The 23,013-nt window shown below is 42.1% G+C and overlaps 1 protein-coding gene across 1 annotated transcript in view; it reads left to right on the top strand.

Moving 5' to 3' along the window:
• lss (lanosterol synthase (2,3-oxidosqualene-lanosterol cyclase)) overlaps positions 1 to 23,013 on the top strand; it is a 119,722-nt gene that overhangs the window by 12,792 nt on the left and 83,917 nt on the right. Inside the window, exons 4-7 of the mRNA XM_084309580.1 lie at positions 10,582 to 10,690; positions 14,501 to 14,622; positions 16,251 to 16,347; positions 17,973 to 18,108. Coding sequence (XP_084165706.1) covers positions 10,582 to 10,690; positions 14,501 to 14,622; positions 16,251 to 16,347; positions 17,973 to 18,108 — 464 coding nt within the window. The remainder of the gene's footprint in view (positions 1 to 10,581; positions 10,691 to 14,500; positions 14,623 to 16,250; positions 16,348 to 17,972; positions 18,109 to 23,013) is intronic.

Consider the following 23,013-nt stretch of genomic DNA (forward strand, 5'->3'; position numbering starts at 1 on the left):
AACCCTGTCTGGCTGAGCGTGATACCGGAAAGATTTTGGAGATGAATGTGCCTGTTGTAATCATGGCCGATGGGTCCTTGTATAATACTTTAATCATATCAATGAATCCTTTTCCTAACCCCATCCTTTCTAATACTGCCCATAGAAACGACCATTCCAGCCTGTCAAATGCTTTCATAGCATCCAGGGATAGCATCGCCTTAGGTGTGGTGTCCTCTTTGTCTGCATCTAGTACGTGCAGTATTCGTCTTATGTTATCATTGATCAGGCGACCTCTTATGAAGCCAGTTTGGTCCGGATGAACTAAAGACGTCATATGCTTTTGCAATCTGATGGCTAATACCTTAGAGTACAGTTTGACATCGGCACCGAGGAGGCTTAAAGGTCTGTAACTACCGCACTCGGTGGGGTCTTTGTCTTTTTTGAGAAGGACTGAAATGAGTGCGATATTGTGGTGTTTATGGAAGCTCCCCTCCTTGACTGAGTATAAGATCATATTTAGTAATAAGGGTCCAAATATGTCCCAACAAGAAAGGTACATTTCTGATGGGGTACCGTCTCTTCCTGGAGCCTTACCATTTTTCATTCCGGATATGGCCTTCTTGAGTTCTTCTAATGTGATCGGTGCTTCTAACTGTTTAGCGTCGTCCTCCGAAAGTTTAGGGAGAATAATTTGATTAAGATATGTGTCCAATTTGTTTTGATCAAAGGTCGTTTCTGAATTATACAAGTCGGAGTAGAATTCTTTGAATGTATCGTTTATTATTTTGGGGTCTGTTACAAGTACTTGTTGTTTTCTAATGGCAGTTATATCTGCAAATTTTGCATTAATTCTTAATCGCATGGCTAATAGGTGACTAGGTTTAGAACCTTGGAAATACTGCTGTTGTCTTGTGCTGCGTATTTGCATTTCCGATTTTTGTCTGTATATTGCATTGATCTCTGTTTTTAGAACGTTAACTTGATTTTCTAGTCTAGTTGAGTTGTTGTATTTTAAAGAATTAAATAACGTTGAGTAAAGCGTTTCCAGTTCAGACAGTTTTGTGCATTGATTTTTGCGCAATATGGAGGAAAATCTATCCGTGAAATCCTTGATCATACCCTTTACCGACATCCATATTATTCTGGGGTCTTGCACCGCATTTGCATTCTCCCGTAGGAATACTGTGAGAGCTTCTTTGAGTTGTGTAATGAATTCCTTGTTGTTAAGCAGCATAGTATTAAAACGCCATCTTGGGGCCCGGGAAGATAGTATACCAAATGTTGCTTTTAGGATTAAATAACAGTGATCTGAAAGCGCATTGGGTATCATTTCCACTTCATATTTATCAAATAGTCTCGGGGATGCAAAGACGTAATCAATTCTGGATAATGTGTTATGTCTCACTGATCGACAGGAGTACTTTCGGGTCGTGGGATTAAGTGAACGCCATAAATCAATTACCCCTGTAGTCTTTGACCAATCTTTTAATGCTTTAGATGCATTTTTTTGTTCGCTGGAAAAGGCAAGGTAAGATTTGTCCATCCTTGGATTCCAAATGGCATTAAAATCCGCACCTATTATAAATGAGTACTCGGGATGGTTTAACATTTCATCGGTTAGTGAAGTGAAGAAACCCACTTCGTACAAATTTGGGGCATATACCGAAATGCTAGTCTTCTGAAGTTGTGTAGACCATCTGGTAACTGTAATGTACTGTAACTGTAATGTAACTAATGCTACATTCTACATTGATTGTAGTAGGTGGAAACATCTAGGATGGAAAGATGAAAATGGCCCTGATGTAAACAAGACAAACGTCTTTCTCTGGTCTGCATCCCCTTAACAATTGTGTGTATTGAGCCATACTGTATTGTACCCATTCTGCAATCTGTTAAATAAAGTTTTCATTCATGCAGAATTACACTTGATATACAGTACTTTCTCACATGGTTTAATATGCAGCATTACACTTGATATACAGTACTTTCTCACATGGTTTAATATGCAGCATTACACTTGATATGCAGTACTTTCTCACATGGTTTAATATGCAGCATTACACTTGATATACAGTACTTTCTCACATGGTTTAATATGCAGCATTACACTTGATATACAGTACTTTCTCACATGGTTTAATATGCAGCATTACACTTGATATACAGTACTTCCTCACATGGTTTAATATGCAGCATTACACTTGATATACAGTACTTTATCACATGGTTTAATATGCAGTATTACACTTGATATACAGTACTTTCTCACATGGTTTAATATGCAGCATTACACTTGATATACAGTACTTTCTCACATGGTTTAATATGCAGCATTACAGGGCAGCTGGGTGGCGCAGCGAAGATTGCGCTCGTCACCAATGCAGAGACTCCGGTCTCGAATCCAGGTGTCAGCATTGCCTCCGGCTTGGACCAGCCGTCATACTAACTCATTGGCAGAGTTAGAGGGTGGAAGTCGATGGGTGGGGATTTGGACGTTGTGGACAGCGACTCCTACAGGTCGGGTTGGGGGATGCCTGCACAGCAGAGACAGGAAGTGGCAAGGGTAGTGTGAGCCTCCCATGCGTTACACCTTGCCACTGATACTGCGGTTACACTAATGGCCAGTTTTCGTTTTGTTGTCCGGGTCAGTTTCGCTTTTCAGAACGCAACGTAATGGCAGGCAAGTTAGACATTGGTTTTGCCTCCTGAGCACAGTGATGTAGTACAATGCCAAAGCAGTAGGTGGCAGTAGGTGGCGAACATGAAGGCAATTTTCAACCAATCAGAAAAGTTGAATGTGCCAATACACTTCCTGCAAAAAATCAACAAGTCCACCATATTTAAATGCCTCGTGTGAGCCATTTAGCCAACGTAGCATTTATTTTTCAGCAAAGAAAGTGCAATAAAAGTGCAATAAACAAAACGGATACATTCACTGTGTGTTCTGCCTCATTTGTTGATGAAACAAAACTAACATCAACACAATTGACCACCAAGAGCAGAGTTTTAGTCTCAACGTTAGTAGGTAGCTAACGTTAGCTCACGTTAGCCAGCCAGCACAAACCTGATGATATAAGGAGCTATCAGTAGCTAGATAACATTAGAGACAACGCCTCATGTATTAAACAAAGGTGAATAGATGACTGGGCCGTTTTGTTTAATGCTTATGTTGAAAGAGGAGCTCTGAGCTAACGGGGTCTGGTAGCTAGGTAGCTACGGTAGGTAGCTAACGTTAGCTCACGTTAGCCAGCCAGCACAAAACTGATTATCAAGCATTACACTTGATATACAGTACTTTAATATGCAGCATTGCACTTGATATAAAGTACTTTAATATGCAGCATTGCACTTGATATACATATTTTAATATGCAGCATTGCACTTGATATACAGTACTTTAATATGCAGAATTACACTTGATATACAGTACTTTCTCACATGGTTTAATATGCAGCATTACACTTGATATACAGTACTTCCTCACATGGTTTAATATGCAGCATTACACTTGATATACAGTAATTTCTCACATGGTTTAATATGCAGCATTACACTTGATATACAGTACTTTCTCACATGGTTTAATATGCAGCATTACACTTGATATACAGTACTTTAATATGCAGCATTACACTTGATATACAGAACTTTCTCACATGGTTTAATATGCAGCATTACACTTGATATACATTACTTTAATATGCAGCATTACACTTGATATACAGTACTTTGATATGCATTATTACACTTGATATACAGTACTTTAATATGCAGCATTACACTTGATATACAGTACTTTAATATGCAGCATTACACTTGATATACAGTACTTTCTCACATGGTTTAATATGCAGCATTACACTTGATATACAGTACTTTAATATGCAGCATTACACTTGATATACAGTACTTTCTCACATGGTTTAATATGCAGCATTACACTTGATATACAGTACTTTCTCACATGGTTGATTAAATATGCAGCATTACACTTGATATACAGTACTTTCTCACATGGTTGATTAAATTGAACACATTTCAATATCATAATCAAAATACCTTGAATAATGTTGGTGCTGGTCAGGATTTTTCCCTTTGTTGTTGAGGGCAGAGGTGATTCCTCAGATGGCAGACTTGTTTGAGGGGAGGGCCGGCTCTTGCATGATGATAGATGGATCAAAGCATTTAGTCTTTTTGTTACAATTGTTGACTGGCAGTAGAGGCACTGGTAATGAAATGATAGTTTGCAGTTTTGGTTTCAACTATGTTTAAAATGTTCAATTGTTGCCTGGCAATAGAGGCAGTGGTAATGAAATGCTAGTCTGCAGTTTTGGTTTCAACTATGTTTAAAAATTGTACGGCATATGCTCTTTGCAATTCTAATTTGTTCACAGCATTGTGCAAAAGAAAAATACAAACTTATTTACAACAAACATAACATAAGAAACACCCTTTGGGTAGAGCTGTGCACAACTGTAAACAATATTGCAGTACATATTGGAACATACAACGTACACAGTACTGTAAATCATTCATAAGGACAGGATCTGAGAGGGGCACGTCTCCTCAGGAACTAGGCATGGTGGATAAACCGTTTCCACTGAAGGAAGCCTCAAGTTTTCTGGGAGCACAGCGGGGATCATCTTTTTTTCCTGCATGTACTCAACCATGCTCTGCAGTTTGTCTTTTGGTGGATAGTGCGTGATGTCACGATCAGGGGCGGAGCTAGGGGGTGGCTACTTGGGCTCAAGCCCCGAATGTTTTCTGAAAAGCCCCGAATCTATTTTAAAAAAAATTAAAAATAATTTTTTTTTTTTTTTTTTTGACAATTCATCATTGTTACATGAAAATATGTTTGCACCAGATTTAGCAGAAGCTAATTTCCATCTGTGGTCTATCCAGCTGCTAACTGTATTTGAGTGAGTTAAGTCTTGGTGTCATGGTAGACTCAGACCTAAGCTTTAAATCACAATCAACAAGTTGACAAAAACGTAATTCTTCCACCTTAGAAACATAGCTAAAGTACGGCCATTTATAAATCAAAAGGACGCTGAAAACCAGATCCATGCCTTTATTTCAAGCCAACTCGACTACTGTAATGCACTCCTTACCGGCCTCCCGAAGAAATACGATGATAACTATTTTATTGCAATGCACTATTGCATTATTTTATTCTATTTTACTAACTATTTTATTGCTCTGCACTATTTTACTTTGTATCAGTGAATCATAGACGCCTGGCCATAAGAGCATTCGGAGCATCTCTGCTCTCCCACTATTGAACTTGGGGGAGCAAAGGTATGCTCTTGCTCCACCACTTTTTGATCATATGAAAAATATGATATACCCCCCCCAATATATAAATCTAACCATAACTACTGAGTTAACTGAGTTTTATAGTGAAAAGAGCAGCTTTATTGGTCAAGATTGAAGGCTCTATATTGCAGGAAATTGCACGTACAGGTTAATTAAATTCAAAAGAAATCTGCCGTGGAGGGGGTCGTACCTGACCCCCTCCAAACCACCCCTTGCCTGCAAAAAAAAAAAAAAATTGATAAAAAAAATTAAAAAGGTGGGCACCTATCTGGGCTAAGCCCCGGATCTCCTATAATCCTAAATCCGCCCCTGGTCACGATCACCTTCGCTCTGTGATGCATGTGGTACAGTGCTGGGATCCAACTCCTCTGCTTCTGGATGTCCAGAGAGCCCCCCCCCTCATCCGCATGCGCAGTAGTGCTTAGCAAGCCAAGCCCCGCCCAACATCGGTGTACAGTCCCCAAATCCAAGTACAGGCCCCGAAGCCTTGGGCAGTGCGGCTCTACAGATATACCCTATTGATGGGATCGACTGGGATTTATTAATTTTGGAGTACTTTCTGACTGAGGTAAGGTCTATTTTAGGTAACCTGCTGGTATTTTTTTTTACGTAAAAAACATGCTTCTGTACTGATCAGTGTCGTACAGTAGTTTACCGGACATAAAACATGCTTTTGGTAACGATCACAGTTTTGAGTTATTTTGTGAAGACACATACGTACAGTGTTGTGAAGGGCCAGATTAAACTGAGAATCTACCTTTATTGTTTGATATACTTTGTATATTATTTATATATATACACGGAATATCCCTTTACCTGCGTTCAAACCAGAGTAATATTCGCTCTCCTTATTGGACAGCGCCCCTAGGCGCCAGCCCGCAGGCCCCCAATGCCAGGTTCAAAGACAAGTCCAGGCATGTCAGAACATGCCCGGAGACAGCGTATTGATACCAGACAAAGACTGCGGTTTGGGACTAGATAGTCACTTAAGTATATATACAGCGCAAGGTGCGTGCAGCAGTACCTTACCCCACCTTACACCGAGCACCTGCTTGTCCCTCTAAACAAGCCAACGTAGTTCATCGTGGTGAAGTGAGCAACTCGTGCGTTGAGAACATGTGCGAATAGAATAGTAAAGTGTCAGAGTTTAATGTAGTAACGTCGAGTTCGACCTAATCTAATGTGAAGTAAATAGTCGTTCATTTATTGTATATCGTGCGGCCACAGTTCGTTCGTGTGTAGCATTACCCAGCGGTTCGTCGTGTTTTTAGCTAGTGTACTTAGCCAGGGTGTGTGGCCTAAATACGTTGCCCACACCCGAGGAGTCCTAGGCGGTGAAACCGTTGGACATGTGCACAGGAGAATCGGCGTCGGCGATTGCAGAACCATTACTGGTTGGATTATATTGATTTGGAACGTGTTACCCGGAGAAGAGCATCGTTGATTTCCACTATCGTTTGGGATTCAACCTCGTGAGGATTACAACTCGGGCTGGCCTCGTGGACGGAGGCCGGCTAGCTGTCATCAATGCTGTCGAGCATTTGGATTACAATTATTGCTTTGCTGCTGATCAAGGGATTTACAAGGACCGACTCCTGTACCTGGAGTCTCTTTATTCCTCATTGAATCAGACTGAGTATCCGAACATTCCTCTACCCTCCAGGCCTTACACCCCCGGAGGGAACCCATTGTCTCCAGGCGGTACCAGCGTTGCCTTATATAGTTGCTATTATACGACAGGTGGTGTCAACGTAGACCCATCGTAGGATTCCTGCTATTCTTAGTGACTCATGCTATTGACTGACTTTACGCATATTCTTCGCCATACAAGCGCAACCCTAATTCTCATTCTGTAACCTAATGTTGCATAATAATAATAAAATACCCTCAAATACTATTTCTTTGTCAATGCCGTGTTCTTGTGGGTGTTCACCATCTATATTTGATGTACTGTCTGGCCAGTAATTAAAGTACATAACTAGCAGTGGTTTAATCTATCACAATCTTTAATACAGTCAGGGTTTTGTAACCCCTCAGTTACATACAGTATATGGTATATACCTTTTTGATTTGGAAGTATTTGGGGTTTCGGGCGAGCAACCAGAACGATTGCGATTTGGGCATATTGCTTTTTTTTTTGGATCAAATGTTTTATTTTCTCTGTTTTTACATGAAACAAGACAAACAATACAGTAACAGTAATAATCAACAATAACAGAAATAATAATAACAATAATGACAGTCCGGTAATTAAATCAGAATAAAAATAGACTAAAAGACATCAAAATAATAAATACAATACATGGACACTCGCTCGCTCGCTCCCCCCCCCCCCCCTCAGGACCCCAACGTGGGCTATACATCCGAGCGAACGTTTGCAAAAACAAAACAAACGTCTTTGAATAACTTTTTTGCAACGGGGAAATATGATGAGCCAGAAGAGGAGCCTACGACCTATAAAGCTTATTTTAATAAACAGGAGTCATTCTTAAAATACGGGTTTTTTAACAGGTAACTCTCGCAATAAGTAACCGGTGACTCTCGCTTGTTGACATGGCAACACGAGCAAGCAACTGTGTTCAAGTTGGGTGGGCATTCAACGCGAGCGGACATTTAACATGTTATTACTAGCATGGATTTTTGAGGACCGAAGCAGAAACAATAAGTCCAGGGCAGGGCTGCCTGCATTATGCCGGTGAGTGTTGTGTTTTAATAATAATAATAATACATTCGATGTATAATACACCAGCCGTGGTGCTTAAAATCAAATGCACCCTACTGATCTCGATTTATAATGCGAGCACCTGCATTAAAATCAAATGACTGATCTGTTCATGTGTAATGCACTGTGTGAGAGGCACTTTATAATAGAAAAAAGACAGTGCAAACATGTATATGTCGTTTTTTTTTACAGTTAAAAATTTTTCACTTATCATTGGCCCGCCACACAATGGCTTGGGGAAAATTTGGCCCGTGGGCAAACCTAATTGCCGACCCCTGGTCTAGGGGTTAGGTAAGTCCTATGAACAACGTTAAGATTAATCTGTTGGTGATCTGGCTTGCGTGATGATAGCCGAACATTTTCCCAGACTGCATCCCAATCAAAATCTACCTCCAGCTCTGGGATATCCTTCCTCCAAACCGTGTCTAGGGGAAGGACCTTATGAGGACGTAAGTAAGTGGCGATAAAAGTCAGAGACGAAGCCTCTCGACGTCTCCTTGTCATAAAAGAATTTGTGAAACCTGTGGTGCTCAAGTGGAGCATCCCATGGGACGCCGTGAGCCTTCAGAGCTGCTCTTATTTGTAAATAGAAGAAAAAGGAGGATCTGGGGAGGTCAAATTTGTTGGATATATCTTGAAAACAGCGGAGACCAGAGTCATCGAAGATATCCCCCAATGTGTGTATGCCTTTCTTTTCCCAACCAGGGTGTCTGATAGGTTGTTGTCCAATAAGGAGTAAATTGTTATTAAATAGGGGAGAATGCATGTGCCATTTATGGTGATTAGTACAAATCTGAAGTTGCATTGCTTAATTGATATGTTGGTGTACACTATATCCTGCAGTCTATGTGGGGCCACCATCTTCTCCTCCAATGGTCTCCAGGATACCGCTGCTTGAGAATCAAACCAGGTGATCAGCGGCCTTAAAGAGAACGCTTGAAAGTAATATTTGAAGTCTGGAAAGGCTAAACCCCCGTCGGATTTATTTCTCTGTGCAGTGGATCTTTTTAATCGTGGGCGTTTGTTGTTCCAAATGAATTTATATGCAGCAGAGTGCAGTTTTTTGCCAGTAACCAGCAAACATGGAGCTGATGAAGTTAATTCTGGGCAAAACATTCATCTTAACTATCGACGCTCGGGCCTGTAATGAGTTTAAAAAAAAATTACCACCTGCTGAAGTCATCTGTGATCCTGTCTCGCAAGCCGGAGTAATTATACTTCACTGTCTGGCCTATAGTGGGGAATATTTCAACTCCAAGACATTTAAAGTGTTCTACCATGAGTATATTTGCTGGGAGGATGGTAGCCTTCGCAGTCACATTGAGTGGAAGGAAGGCCGATTTTGGCCAGTTGATCTTAAATCCCGATAGACTGCCAAAATCATCTATTACTTTGAGAAGATAAGGTAGGGAGGTGGCGGGGTTCTGCATGAACAAGAGTATATCATCTGCATATATCATCTGCATATAAGCTGATGTGATGATGTGTGCCCTTAATTGAGACCGGTGATATGGTCTGGGATTGTCTTATGTACTGAGCTAAAGGTTCGAGGGATAGAGCAAATAGTCCGGGACTAAGAGGACAACCCTGTCTGGACGAGCGCGATACGCCGATACAGGGAAGAGTGGCGAGCAGAGTTTACCTGTTAAAATCATGGCCGATGGACCTGTATATAGCACTTTGATCATATGGATGAAACCTTCACCTAACCCCATCCTTCTAAGAACTGCCCATAAATAAGACCACTCCAATCTGTCAAAGGCCTTCATCGCGTCTAAGGATATGACAGCCGTAGGGGTCGCGGCATCCTTGCTGGCATCGCTCACATGCAGTAACCGTCTAATATTATCCGTGATTAGGCGGCCTCTTATGAAGCCTGTCTGATCAGGGTGAACTAGAGATGTCATATGCTTTTGAAGTCTGATGGCTAGCACCGTAGCGTACAGCTTGAGACCGTTTCCGAGGAGGCTTAAGGGTCTATAGCTGCCGCATTCGGTGGGGTCCTTATCTTTCTTAAGTAGGACAGATATGAGTGCCATATAATCCAATCCATTATTATTATTATTATTATCCCTGGAAAAGTTTCCCTCTTTGATTGAGTGTAAAATCATATCAAGTAATAGGGGTCCAAGTACATCCCAGAATGAGAGGTACCGTTCGGGCGGAATACCATCCCAGCCAGGGGCTTTACCACTTTGCAAGTCAGCAATACATTTTTTTGGGCATATTGCATATAATGCGCCATATCTCGCGACCTATGAAAAAAGACTGGATTATTTTGGAAAGGGGCGATGTTTAGCGTGTATTAGTGCACAACCTACAGTATGTAGAAATTAACTCGTTAGTCAGTGATGGACTATGAACAATGCCTGTCAAATTAGCCATACTATTGTCTCCATAGCTATAATACGGAACACACGATGGGTCTGCAAACATCGCTAAAATGGTCAATAACGCTGGTGCCATTGAGTAAAGATGGGAAAAGGGCGTGGAGTGGGAATGCAGTGTCCCCGATTGACTATCTTAAACCCCACCCTTTTTGTGTGTGGTCTGTTATATAGGTCTCCTGATCACATGCCATGTGGCTCAGATCCATCTGGCTGAGGCCTGGAAGAAGGAGATGGTGAGGTACCTGCGTTCTGTCCAGCTGCCCGACGGAGGGTGGGGCCTGTGAGTGCGTTTGCCTTCTTGATGTGCACTTGTATTAACCTGGCTTACACATGGCTCTGTGTGGGTCTGATCCTTGTCAGCAAGTCTGATGATGAGCTGACTCTTACGATGATGATGATTAAATATCTACATTTTCATATTAACTCATTCCCGCCAACAACGTATATACCGTACTTTTCGCACTATAAGCCGCACCTGACTATAAGCCGCAGCAGCTAAATTGAATGATGTGTACATATATAAGCCGCACTGGACTATAAGCCGCAGGTGTTTTAATGTTTAATTACCATATGTAATTAGCATTGGGACACAATACTGTCGGACAAATAACAAGCATTAACTAATTTACAAGTTGTATTAAGTTTAGCAAATAAGGGAACAGATAAATAACATTTCAATGCAGTCAAAAAAGCAATATTTAGATGTTTACATTTTCGAGTTTGGTCACGTCGAGTCACATATAAGCCGCACCGTTATATAAGTTGCAGGGTCGAAAAATTGGGAAAAAAGCCGCGGCTTATAGTCCGAAAAGTACGGTATATGTTATTTGGTCCGTTTTCCTTTTTTTCGATTTTAATATTCTATTCAATGTCATGGACCTGTATGTTTTCCTTTTTTTCGATTTTAATATTCTATTCAATGTCATGGACCTGTATGTTGCCGTTAACACTTTGGTTGCCTAAGGTTAAATTCATGATATACCATAGATTGCCAGCGCTATTTGTCTATGGAGAAAGTCCCCTTCTTTGCAGGGCTATAACTTTTTAAATTCTATTGCTACATTGCCATTATTAGGGCCCATTCAAAGTCCTATATGTATTGTTCATTGTGTAGCAACGTTAAACTTTTTCATTCACATATTCATAGTAAAGTATGGTCTAATGTATAAGTATGTTTTCATCTCTTTCTGCAGCTTTCTCCAGAACGTGATATATAGCCCCAAATGCATTATATTGATGATGAAATACAGTTTGATGGCAATCAGCGCGATATAAAAAATTCCAACTAGACGTACTTCTAGAAGTTACTACACGTCATCTGATGTTGACCGGATGGGCTAGGGGGCGTTTATAATTCCGTGGGCAGCGTTATACCAATCATCTAATGTGGGTCAAATGTTGATAATAGCAGTTAGTATCTAAGACGGTAACGTTACACGCTGAAACTCACCCCAGTCTCCGCGCGCCGTTGGGCGATCATCGTCGAGTAGAAATTTTATCATTATGGGATATATTTTTACCCGGTCCATCTCCAGCTTGTATAATGGTATATACATCCAAATCATGTTGTTTATCGAGTTATTGCCAATCGATCACCGTGTAGCGTGACGAGCCAGAGTCCCATGAACCATAGCGAGCGCCCGGAAGTACTACGGTCGTCATGACAACCTCTATTCAACATCCTGTTTTGGCGATTGCGCCGATCGGCCACCAGATGGCGCTCCTGAACCGCCAGAGAGCTCAGTGGGTCCTGCTGGTGGATCTCAGGCCAGCGGAGGGACATTATGAATCCGATCGCAGATTTTTGAAATATTGATATAAGGACGCTGTACAGCGTCCCCCGGCAACTTTAGCATGGCCAGCAAAGACGTGAAAAGACGTGTCCCGGCACTCAAAGTGTTAAAAGGCATACTGCGACACAGAGGGTGCAGTACTGGCCAGATCCTCCCAGGTGGCAGTATCGAGAGTGCAGTAAACCCTGTTCCAGACCTTGTGTTACGTTTAAACCGCTCCAGGCGCAGTTTTTTAGTACAAGCCTAGAGGTTCACTCGGTCCATTGAAGCGCGTCAAATGCCCCCGATGCATGTGTTGTGCTGGATTATGTCATGGACCAGATGGACATCAGATGGCGATCAAGCTATTGGAATATTCTTATTGGAATAAGCCCGACCACAGGTAAGGACTATCTGACATAAATGTCAGCGTGTGTGGGGTTCACAACGAATGCCGTTACTGGCAATCAAAGCATCAGAAACGACCCCCCCCCCCTTTCATGCATTCATGATGAAACATAATACCTATTATATACATTTGATTTGGAAATAGTAGCGTGTCCAGGCAAGAAACGCCAACGCATATAAAAACAATAACCAAATCAGCTTTTTTCCATCTCAGGAACATTTCCCGACTCTGGCCATCTCTCCCCGACTCCGTAGCAGAGACTCTCATCCACGCTTTCGTCACCTCCTGTCTTGACTACGCAAACTCTGTCCTCATAGGGCTACCCAGTAATGCCCTGAACAGGCCCTCATCCACCTTCACTGGCTTCCAGTCAAGTCCCGCATCAATTTCAAGATCCTCCTCATCACCTACAAAGCCCTTCACTCCCTTGCCCCCCGGTACCTAGCGGACCTCCTCCATCCCTACATCCCGCCCCGGAGGTTGTGGTCCTGTGACTCCGGTCTCCTCTCCATCCCCACCACCAACATGCGGACTGTTGGTCCCAGAGCCTTCTCTGTGGCCGCACCCACCCTCTGGAACTCACTCCCTCCAAACATCCGTAGTGCTACATCCCTGCACTCCTTCAAATCCCAACTCAAAACCCACCTTTTTTCTTTCTTTTTTTTTTCTTTTTCCTTTTGATTATTCTTTTGTTGTTACGTTGTTCCCTGTCCCCCTCCCTTAGCTGTTAAGCGCCTTGGGTCTCCTGAAAGGCGCTATATAAATTTAAGATATTATTATTATTATTATAGTATTCATGTTGCGCCCTATTACTCGCTTCCCAGGAATTATCCCGGATCACTCTGAAATTATACTTATATTCACCAAGGGATAACGCGTGAACATATGCATGACATTTTTTTTATTTTTTGCATCTTGGACGGAAGAAAGTCCGTGTCAAATGACTATAGTATTGTCCCCATAGCTATAATATAGAATATAGGTATAGCTCTACAAACAAGGTGACGCACTCCTATCTTTAAAGCGTGGCATAGCTACAACGGGACACGGCTAATCCCCGGCGCTGAATGAGTTAAAGCACCGCGACTGTGTGCTACTGAAGCACACGTCAATGAAGCATCATCGAACCCTCGTTTGGAGAGTGACAAGCTACTTTTATTTAAAAAAAAATTGCGGGTGGTAGCCGATCACTATGCTCACCCAGTGTTTGGGTGAATATTCAATCTTTATACAGCGTTCTTTCCAGAGTAGTCAGCCAAGGAGCTTGTCGACGTAGTCATGTAAGCCAGGGAACACTTATCTGACATCTCATAAACTGCTACATCTGTTGTCTTAAGGGATGTCCTGAATGTCTTGGACTAGGGGTGGGGGGGGATTTGATTCACATAAGAATCACGATCGATTCAAAGATTTCAATTTATTTAAATTGAATTGTGACCCCAAGAATCTAAATTGAATCGTGAGATTTTCTGAATCGTGCACCCCTATCTTGGACCATTACTTTGAGATCATTAGACAAAATGATTGAGATGTAAAAAAAAATTCTCTATTAGAGAGATCTAACATCCTCTTACTCTACAGTATGTTAAGACAAATCAAGTTGTTTTTCCTTTAACTTCTGGCATGAAACATGTGGTAACTTGGTGCTACATTTTAATATTAGGGAAATTCTCTATCAGCACAATTTCTTATTGCATTATCAGTATCGATGCCTTTATTGTCTTATCCAAACAAATGTTTTAAAAAAACTTGTGGTAATTGTAGTTCACCCCAGCTGACCATATCGGTAAACTTAATTCGCAAAAATCTTAACAACATGCTTAAGTGTCAAGTCAAACCCATTTGACATGGAATAATGAACGCATACTGCAAGTGTGAGCTTCAGGAGAGTTGTTTTGTTTTTGTGCAGACATATTGAAGATAAATCGACAGTCTTTGGCACTTCCCTGAGCTACACCTCGCTGAGGATTCTGGGAGTAGGACCAGATGACCCAGATATGGTTCGTGCCAGAAACAACCTCCACAGCAAAGGTCAGAGGAAGTACATCAGCCGAGATTGAAATATTGTTCCACACTATTTTAAGGTTCTCAAAGCCCTACCGTTATTGAGTTACTTTTGCACTCAATACTGCAGCACCCAAGTTTCAGCACTGTTTGAACATCGTTACTCAGCTGAAAGAGTTGTACCCTTCCTGCTGCTTGTCGTACAGAACTTGTAAGTCACCTTGGATAAAAGTGTCAGCTAAATGACTAAATGTAAATGTAAGATGCTTCTTTTGTATGGTAAATGTGGTATTATACAATGGCATGCAAATTTCTCGATTCTGATTGGCTGAAACAGTCAAGTTAAATGTGGTTATTTCTTATAACCCCCGCTCGTGATCCCAGAATTACAATCACTCCGCCGTTTGTGGTTTTGGAAATGAAAGCAAGATGGCGGACAATAATCTTTACGAATGGATATGTTGAAAGCGTCATAACGACTAAATCAAAAACTATTCTGTCACGGCGAATGTGTTAGTTTCTTACACAATGTTGGATTATGTAATTGGTGGGTCATGAGTCATTGTGGAACAAAATAAATATCGCGCGAAGTCTGTTGTTAGATGCCATTCGTCAAAAGGACATGCATTTCACTGTTAAGAAAATGTTCAAACAAACAATCAATCAATCAAACCAATAACACAAGCTCACGCGGAGATGCGCTGTTGTAAGTGAGCGTGGGTTATTGAATTGATTGATTGATTGATTGAAAATTGTATTAATATCCGCCTTGTTTCAAACTGGTTAGGCTTAGGCCCTCTTTCGAAGTCGCCCTCTTTCGAAGTCGGTTATGCATAACCAAAAAAGAAAGAGGGCGACTTCGAAAGAGGGCGACTTCGAAAGAGGGCCTAAGCCTAACCAGTTTGAAACAAGGCGGACATTAATAAAATGTTCAATCAATCAATCAATTCAATAACCCACGTTCACTTAAAACAGCGCACCTCCCAGCTGCTTCTATAGAAAGTATAGGTTCAAAAAAAATATTTCCTCCTATAGGGCAAAGAAAAGTTTTTTTTCTTTTTTACCTACATTCTATAGAAGCATCTAACAGTTCTTAACCAGTTTGAAACAATGCGGACATTAATAAAATGTGCAATCAATCAATCAACCCAATAACCCATGCTCACTGCATTCTTGCCTTGAAACAGCGCACCTCCGAGCTGCTTCCACACGGAGGCAACTTCACTTTTTTTTTTTTTTTTAACTACCTTTTCTGCGGATGGTTTTGTCAATAAATCTTCAATTAATGTGTGTTTATTGTATAGAAATAAGGTTGGATGAATTCGGCCATTGTATAAAAGCATTTCATCACACGGGCCTAACAACCACCCATAGGCGTCATCTAATTTCTATAACCCACTCTGTCTCGTGATGTAATGCTTACCGTAGGAGGGTAGGGGACACCACAGCCAAAACAAAATCATTTCTAGTTTCAAACGGCGCTCTAGGGATCCATTTCTTTCTCTTGTTTATATATTCAGTACTAAAAACATCATTCTTTATTTAGACTTTTCAGCACTACACCATGCATTTTTAAAGTGATAACCATGGGTGTTGTTGGTTACGATGCCAGCGTTTTCTCTATCCTACAGCTCTGTGTGTTGTACTTTGTACAGGTGGTGCAGTGGGCATTCCGTCCTGGGGTAAATTCTGGTTGGCCATCTTAAATGTTTACAGTTGGGAAGGAATGAACACACTCCTGCCAGAGATGTGGTAAGTGTGACATCCTTAGTACAGACATGACGCGTCCTCCTCAACCCCCTTGTCTCCCAGGCCTGTTTATACACGTGCAACAATACCCCGGAAACCGCTGTCTTCTACTTTATTTCTTTATTTCAGATCCCCATTAGTCACTGCCTCAGCAGCGACTATTCCTCCTGGGGTCTGGATACAAACATATAAAAATTAAACAAGAATAATCAATAAACAATATAAAATAAAACAAATATCAATAAAACGCCAATACAAGAAAATATAGAACCATAAACAAATCAAAATCAGACAAATATAGAACAATAACAAATATACAAACATAGAACAAATCAAATATCAATAAAACAGCAAATATCAATAAAACAACAAACGGAAACATCTCAGAGAAAACTAAAACTTGTTCAAAAACAGATTGACATTCCATATACTAATATTCCTCATAACCATTAGACAAAGACATTCCAAATTAATACATAACCCAACACAAGAATTCATTCATGAGACACAGATTAGACTTAACCTAAATCAATCTCTGCTGACCACTGGACAGTTACCAGTGGATTCAGCCCTTGAATCAGAAGCTGCCCATTTCCCACTGGAGCAAATAATAATAATAATAATAATAATAATAATAATAATAATAATAATAATAATAATAATAATAATAATAATAATAATAATAATAATAATAATAATAATAATCTTCATTTATATAGCACCTTTCATACACGGAGTGCAACTCAAAGTGCTTAACAGAGACATGTCTTCTTTAAACAAGTCAAGAAGAAAAAACACAGTAAGTCAAGGTCCATAAACTCAAAATAAATAATAAATGCATGCATGCAACACTCCCAGATGTACCCCACGCGAAGGTAAGGAAAAACTCACCAAAACCTAACAATAGGAAAAAATGCACCACAGGCAATGTGGAGGAGAGAAACCTTAGAAGGGCCAATTCAAGGGGCGATCTCCCTCCTTAGATGTCGGTGATATTAGTGTTGCATTAAAAACAGGCGAACAGCTGGTAAGCATGCACCCATGTGTGTAGTGAAACACAGATGAGTGCATGCGATAGCAACTGAACATTTTAAAAAATTTAATATAGAGCTGATAGTGATAACAACTGAACATTTTATAAGATTAAAGATAGAACTGATAGCGGCTCTAGTTGAGGCACAGGGGTGCGTCCTCCCGGGACGTTCTACACTCTGGTCATCACTCCGAGACAGCTGAAGACAGGGAGACAGGGGGCGACGCAGAGAGGGTCGTATCCTCCCGGTCATCACGGGAAGTCGAACATTCCGGTCATCACTACGAGACAGCCGGAGATAGGGAGACAGGGGGGCACGCAGAGGGGGGTCGCATCCTGGGTGGGTGTCATCACGGGACGTCCAGCACTCCAGTCATCACTCCGGCCGGAGATAGGGAGACAGGGGGGCACACAGAGGGGGATCGCATCCTGGGTGGGTGTCATCACGGGACGTCCAGCACTCCGGTCATCACTCCAGGACAGCCACTCACAGGGAGACAGGGAGACATAGGGGTTACACGTGCCTGGCTCAAAGGCATCTGTATTGGATAACATTATACATGAAAAGGGGGTGTGTTTGTTTTGTTTGTTTCAGGCTGTTTCCCAGTTGGATACCAGCGCACCCCTCCACCCTGTGGTGTCACTGTCGCCAGGTTTACCTCCCCATGAGCTACTGCTACGCCGTCCGGCTGGCTGCCCAGGAGGACCCGCTGGTCCTCAGCCTCCGCCAGGTGCATACATCTGTTTACACCTGCCTGTGTTATACCCAGCGCACCCACCTGGGGGTGCTGTGCTCCTAGCATTACAAGCATTAATCTGTAACCCACTGGTCCTCAGCCTCCGCCAGGTGCTTACATCTGTTTACATCTGCCTATGTTATACCCAGCGCACCCATCTAGCTATATCTATATTCTATATTATAGTTTTTTTTTTATCAATTTTTTTTTATTATTACTTACATGAAACAAGACAACACATTAATCACAATCACAATACACAGAACTTCACAGGAAAATAACAAAAACAATAATAATACAGAATATAACAATTTATAAATTATAAAGACAAAAAGAAAAGAAAACAGAGTTCAACCTTTTTAAATTTTAAATTCAAAATTCCAGGGGTACTATCTAATAAATGACCAAATAGCGAAGAACTAGCTAAATAGCTGCCCCCCAATAAAATCCCTAGTTAAATTCAAGACATCACAAAAGACAAGACAGACAAGACATTTCCTCCTCCCCCTCCCACGAGACCGCCGGACTCCCCCGAACAAGCACCCCAACCCCGCTCAGCCGCACACGGCGGTCCTGACCTTCTCAGCTGCTGCGAACCATAGGTCAATCCCAGCCTGCCCCACCCCAATCACCCGCGCCGTGGATATCTCAAGATAAATCACATCCAACAGTGTTAGGGACCAGTTAATCACTGTGAGCTTCTCAGGCTCCTTCCATCTCATTGCTATCAGTTTCTTGGCTGCTGTGACGCCCGCTAGGACAACCCTTTTCAGTTGTACGGACGCGGGTATCGTTCAGGAGTAGCGTAACGGCTGTGAATGGGATAGTTAAGCCACACAGATCTGAAAGTTTGTCCGCTATTGACCTCCAGAAGCGGGCCACTGGTGGGCAATCCCAATACATATGCATATAAGTGCCAGTGGCCTTTTGAGAGCACAAAGTGCACCGAGAGTCGGTTATCAGTCCCATAGCAAATAGCTTCCTAGGTGTAAGATAGGTCCTATGAATATAATTAAAATTAATTTGCTGGTGATTGGGGTTGCGGGAAGACAATGCCACATTTGCCCAAACATCATCCCAGTCAAACTCGGGGTCCAACTCCGGGATATCCACACGCCAGATTGTATCCAATGATACATTTTTATACGTGGACTGAATTAATAGCGTATGAAAGTCTGAGACAAACCCTCTGGAGGTCGTCCTGTCCACTATGAGCCTGAGGAAGGGGTGTGGTTGCAAAGCTTGAGCCCACGGCACGCCATGCGCCCTCAGCGCTGACCTTAGTTGAAGGTAAAGAAAGAAGGACTCGCCGGGAAGATCATAAAATTCTCTTAAGTCCTGAAACGCACGGAGGCCGTTCTTATCATAAATATCCTCCAGAGTATGAACCCCCCTCCTTTGCCATTGAGGAATATTAACCGGCTTGTGCCCAACAAGTAATTGCTGGTTATTAAAAATTGGAGAGTCCAGGTGCCATGGGCATTTAACCCCACACGACTTCTGTACATTACGCCACGTCTGGATCACGTGAGTTATGATCGGTCCATACCTCAGTCGGCACATCCTGCAATCTTAGCGGTGAGACCGCCGCCGCTTCTAAGGAGCGCCAAGATACAGCCTCTACAGGGTCTAGCCAGCACATCAGAGGTCTCAGTGAAAAGGACCAGAAATAAAGCTTAAAATCAGGGATTGCGAGGCCCCCATCTTGTTTCCTACGTTGAGTAGTAGCTCTTTTGATTCTCGGGCGTTTGTTATTCCAGATAAACTTAGATACCATCGATTGTACCTTGCGCCAGTGGTCTATTGGAGGGGGCAGGGGGAGCATTGAGCTAACAAAATTTATCCTAGGCAGGACGTTCATTTTGATTATGGAAGCCCGGGCTTGTAAGGAGTTAGGAAGGGACGACCATCTGTCTAGATCCTGGCGTATTTATCATAAGTACCCGTGAAGTTGTACTTAGTAGTTTGACTCAGCGTGGGGAATATCTCTATGCCTAAGTATTTAAAATGTTCCACTATGGGGATATCAGCTGGTAGTCGCACCGCCTAGGCCAGCTCATTAAGAGGTAGGCAGGCTGATTTGTTCCAGTTAATCTTAAAGCCTGACAATTTACCAAAGTCGTCGATTATTCCCAATAATTTTGTGGCCGACCGGGAAGGGTCATCCATAAAAATCAGTAGGTCATCTGCATAGAGAGCAATTTTGTGTGGTGTATTATTGATCATTATGGGGACGATGTCCTCCGATTGCCTAATAAATTGGGCCAATGGTTCGAGGGAAAGCGCGAATAGTCCTGGGCTCAGAGGACAACCCTGTCTAGAAGATCTGGAGACTGGGAAAAGTGTGGAACAGTTTTTGCCGGTCAGTATCATTGCTGACGGCGAGGCATACAGGACTTTAATCATATGAATAAAATTCTTTCCAAGACCCATAACCTCAAGTACCTTCCACAGGTATGACCATTCTAGTCTGTCAAACGCCTTCATGGCATCCAAAGACAGAACTGTGGACGGAGCTGTATTGTCTTTACTGTTATCGACTACATGCAACAGCCTCCTAAGATTATCTGCAGCCAGGCGCCCCGGGATAAAACCAGTTTGATCGCAGTGTACCAATACCGTCATAAATCTCTGCAGGCGGCGGGCCAGCACCTTGGCAAACACTTTTAGATCGGCCCCGAGAAGACTCAAGGGCCTATAGCTACCACAATCATTGGGATCTTTGTCCTTCTTGAGAAGTAAAGAAATCAATGCCATATTGACATCTCTTGAGAACTCCCCTTGTTCGATAGCGTAATTGATCATATCGAGCATCAATGGACCCAGTTGGTCCCAGAAAGCTAAATATACCTCGGGTGGAATACCATCCCAGCCTGGTGCCTTACCCCTCTGCATTTCAGCAATCGTCTCCCTTAGTTCCATAAGAGTGATCGGTTTCCCCAGTTCCTTAGCCTCTTCCTCAGAAATGTGGGGTATCTCAAGCCCGCCAATGAACGATTCAAATTTAGAGTCGTCGAGATTAACCTCTGAGCTATATAACTGTGAGTAAAACTCTTTAAAAGTGTCGTTGATCTTTTTCGAATCAGTAGTGACTGTACCCTGTCGCGTCTTGATCGAGGGGATATCCGAGAAATGATCATTCGAGCGTATTTTCATTGCCAATAGATCGCTAGGCCTGGAGCCGTGAAAGTAGTCATTTTGCCTTGTCCTATGTATCAAGAACTCAGACTGTTGTTTAAGTATGGAGTTTATTTCTTTCTTGACTATCTTACGTTGTGTGTTTAGTCGTTCACTATAGTTAGTTTGCAAAGATGCGTATAGGTCCGCATATAATGTTTCCAGTCCTTCTAGTTTTTTTTACCGGGATTTACGCAAATTGGAGGCGAAAAGTGTGACATGACCCCTGATAAATCCTTTCAATGCGTTCCATAGGACCCTGGGGTCATCGACCGTGCCAACATTGATCTGCAAGAATTCAGCTAGTTTACTCCTGAACTCAGAACAGAAATCATCGTTCTTTAATAAGGTTGAGTTAAAACGCCACCTGGGAGCTCTCGTGGAGAGCCTGCCAAAGGTTGCCATAAGGAAAATCCCCTTGTGGTCCGAGAGAGCCAGGGGAACCAATGAGACATCGAAACTATCAAACATATTAGGGGACGCGAATGCATAGTCTATTCGAGAGAAGGTTTTGTGTCTGGCTGACAGGTGAGAGTAATCCTTGAGGGTGGGATTGGATAAGCGCCATAGGTCTGCGAGCCCTATGTCCTGGGCAGTGATGCCGGTAACGCGTTACTAAGTAACGCGTTATTGTAATCTGATTACTTTCCCCCGAAAATAGTAATCTAACGCGTTAATCTTTAAAAGCCAGTAATCTGATTGCAGTTACTTGTCCAAGTGGCTGTGCATTACTATTTCGTTACTATCTCATCATAAATTCATAATGCAGGCGGAATGCAGTATTTTATTTCGTTTTCGACAGTCAAAAATACATTTTTGAGCTGTTTTTCTTATTTGGGAGTGACGTGGTGTGGCAGTGAAAGGGTTACACAAGAATGTGTCCTCGCGGCGTGACTGGACTCTCTGTCTGTGAGTGACTCTGCTTTGGCCCAATCACATTCCCCATCCACAGTCTGCGAATCAGAGGCAGAGTAGGGCGGGTCTTCACAGCACGTCATGTGACATATGCGCCAATCGTGTGACAGCAGTGCTCCGTTGCATTCGTCTGAGAATTCCACCCCAAAACGCTTGTCTAAACGAAGTGAAACCGCAAGAAGACTAGAGAGACATTTATAAAAACAATTTAATAGTTACAGTTGATATAATTGAATAGTTCAGCCTGCATTTGTTAGATGTGAATGGATACACTGGTTTTGTAAAACCACTGGCTGGCTGCTCTAATGCTCTCCCACAGTTCTCCAGGTGGGAGAACACGAGTGACAGAGAGAGGGGAGAGAGACACACACACACACACACACACACACACACACACACACACACACACACACACACACAAGCACAAGCACACGCACACACGCGCGCGCACACACACACACACACACACACATACACACAGAGAGGGAGAGAAGGGATTATATTATAATAATAATAATAATAATTATTATTATTATTATTATTATTATTATTATTATTATTATTATTATTATTATATTAGAGATGTAGGCTGTCTGGGTGGGGTTGGAGAGAAAGAGGCATGGGGTGAGAGAGAGAGAGAGAGAGAGAGAGGGGTGAGAGAGAGAGAGAGAGAGAGAGAGGGGTGAGAGAGAGAGAGAGAGAGAGAAAAGCTCTTATTTGCCAGATTTACAGTTAATTTACATGTTAAAGAGAGACTGATTGTATGTTTATAGAGAGACATTTATAAAAACAATTTAATAGTTACAG

Source organism: Notolepis coatsorum (genome assembly GCF_963971535.1).
Source record: "Notolepis coatsorum genome assembly, chromosome: 3".
Taxonomy (NCBI): Eukaryota; Metazoa; Chordata; class Actinopteri; order Aulopiformes; family Paralepididae; genus Notolepis; species Notolepis coatsorum.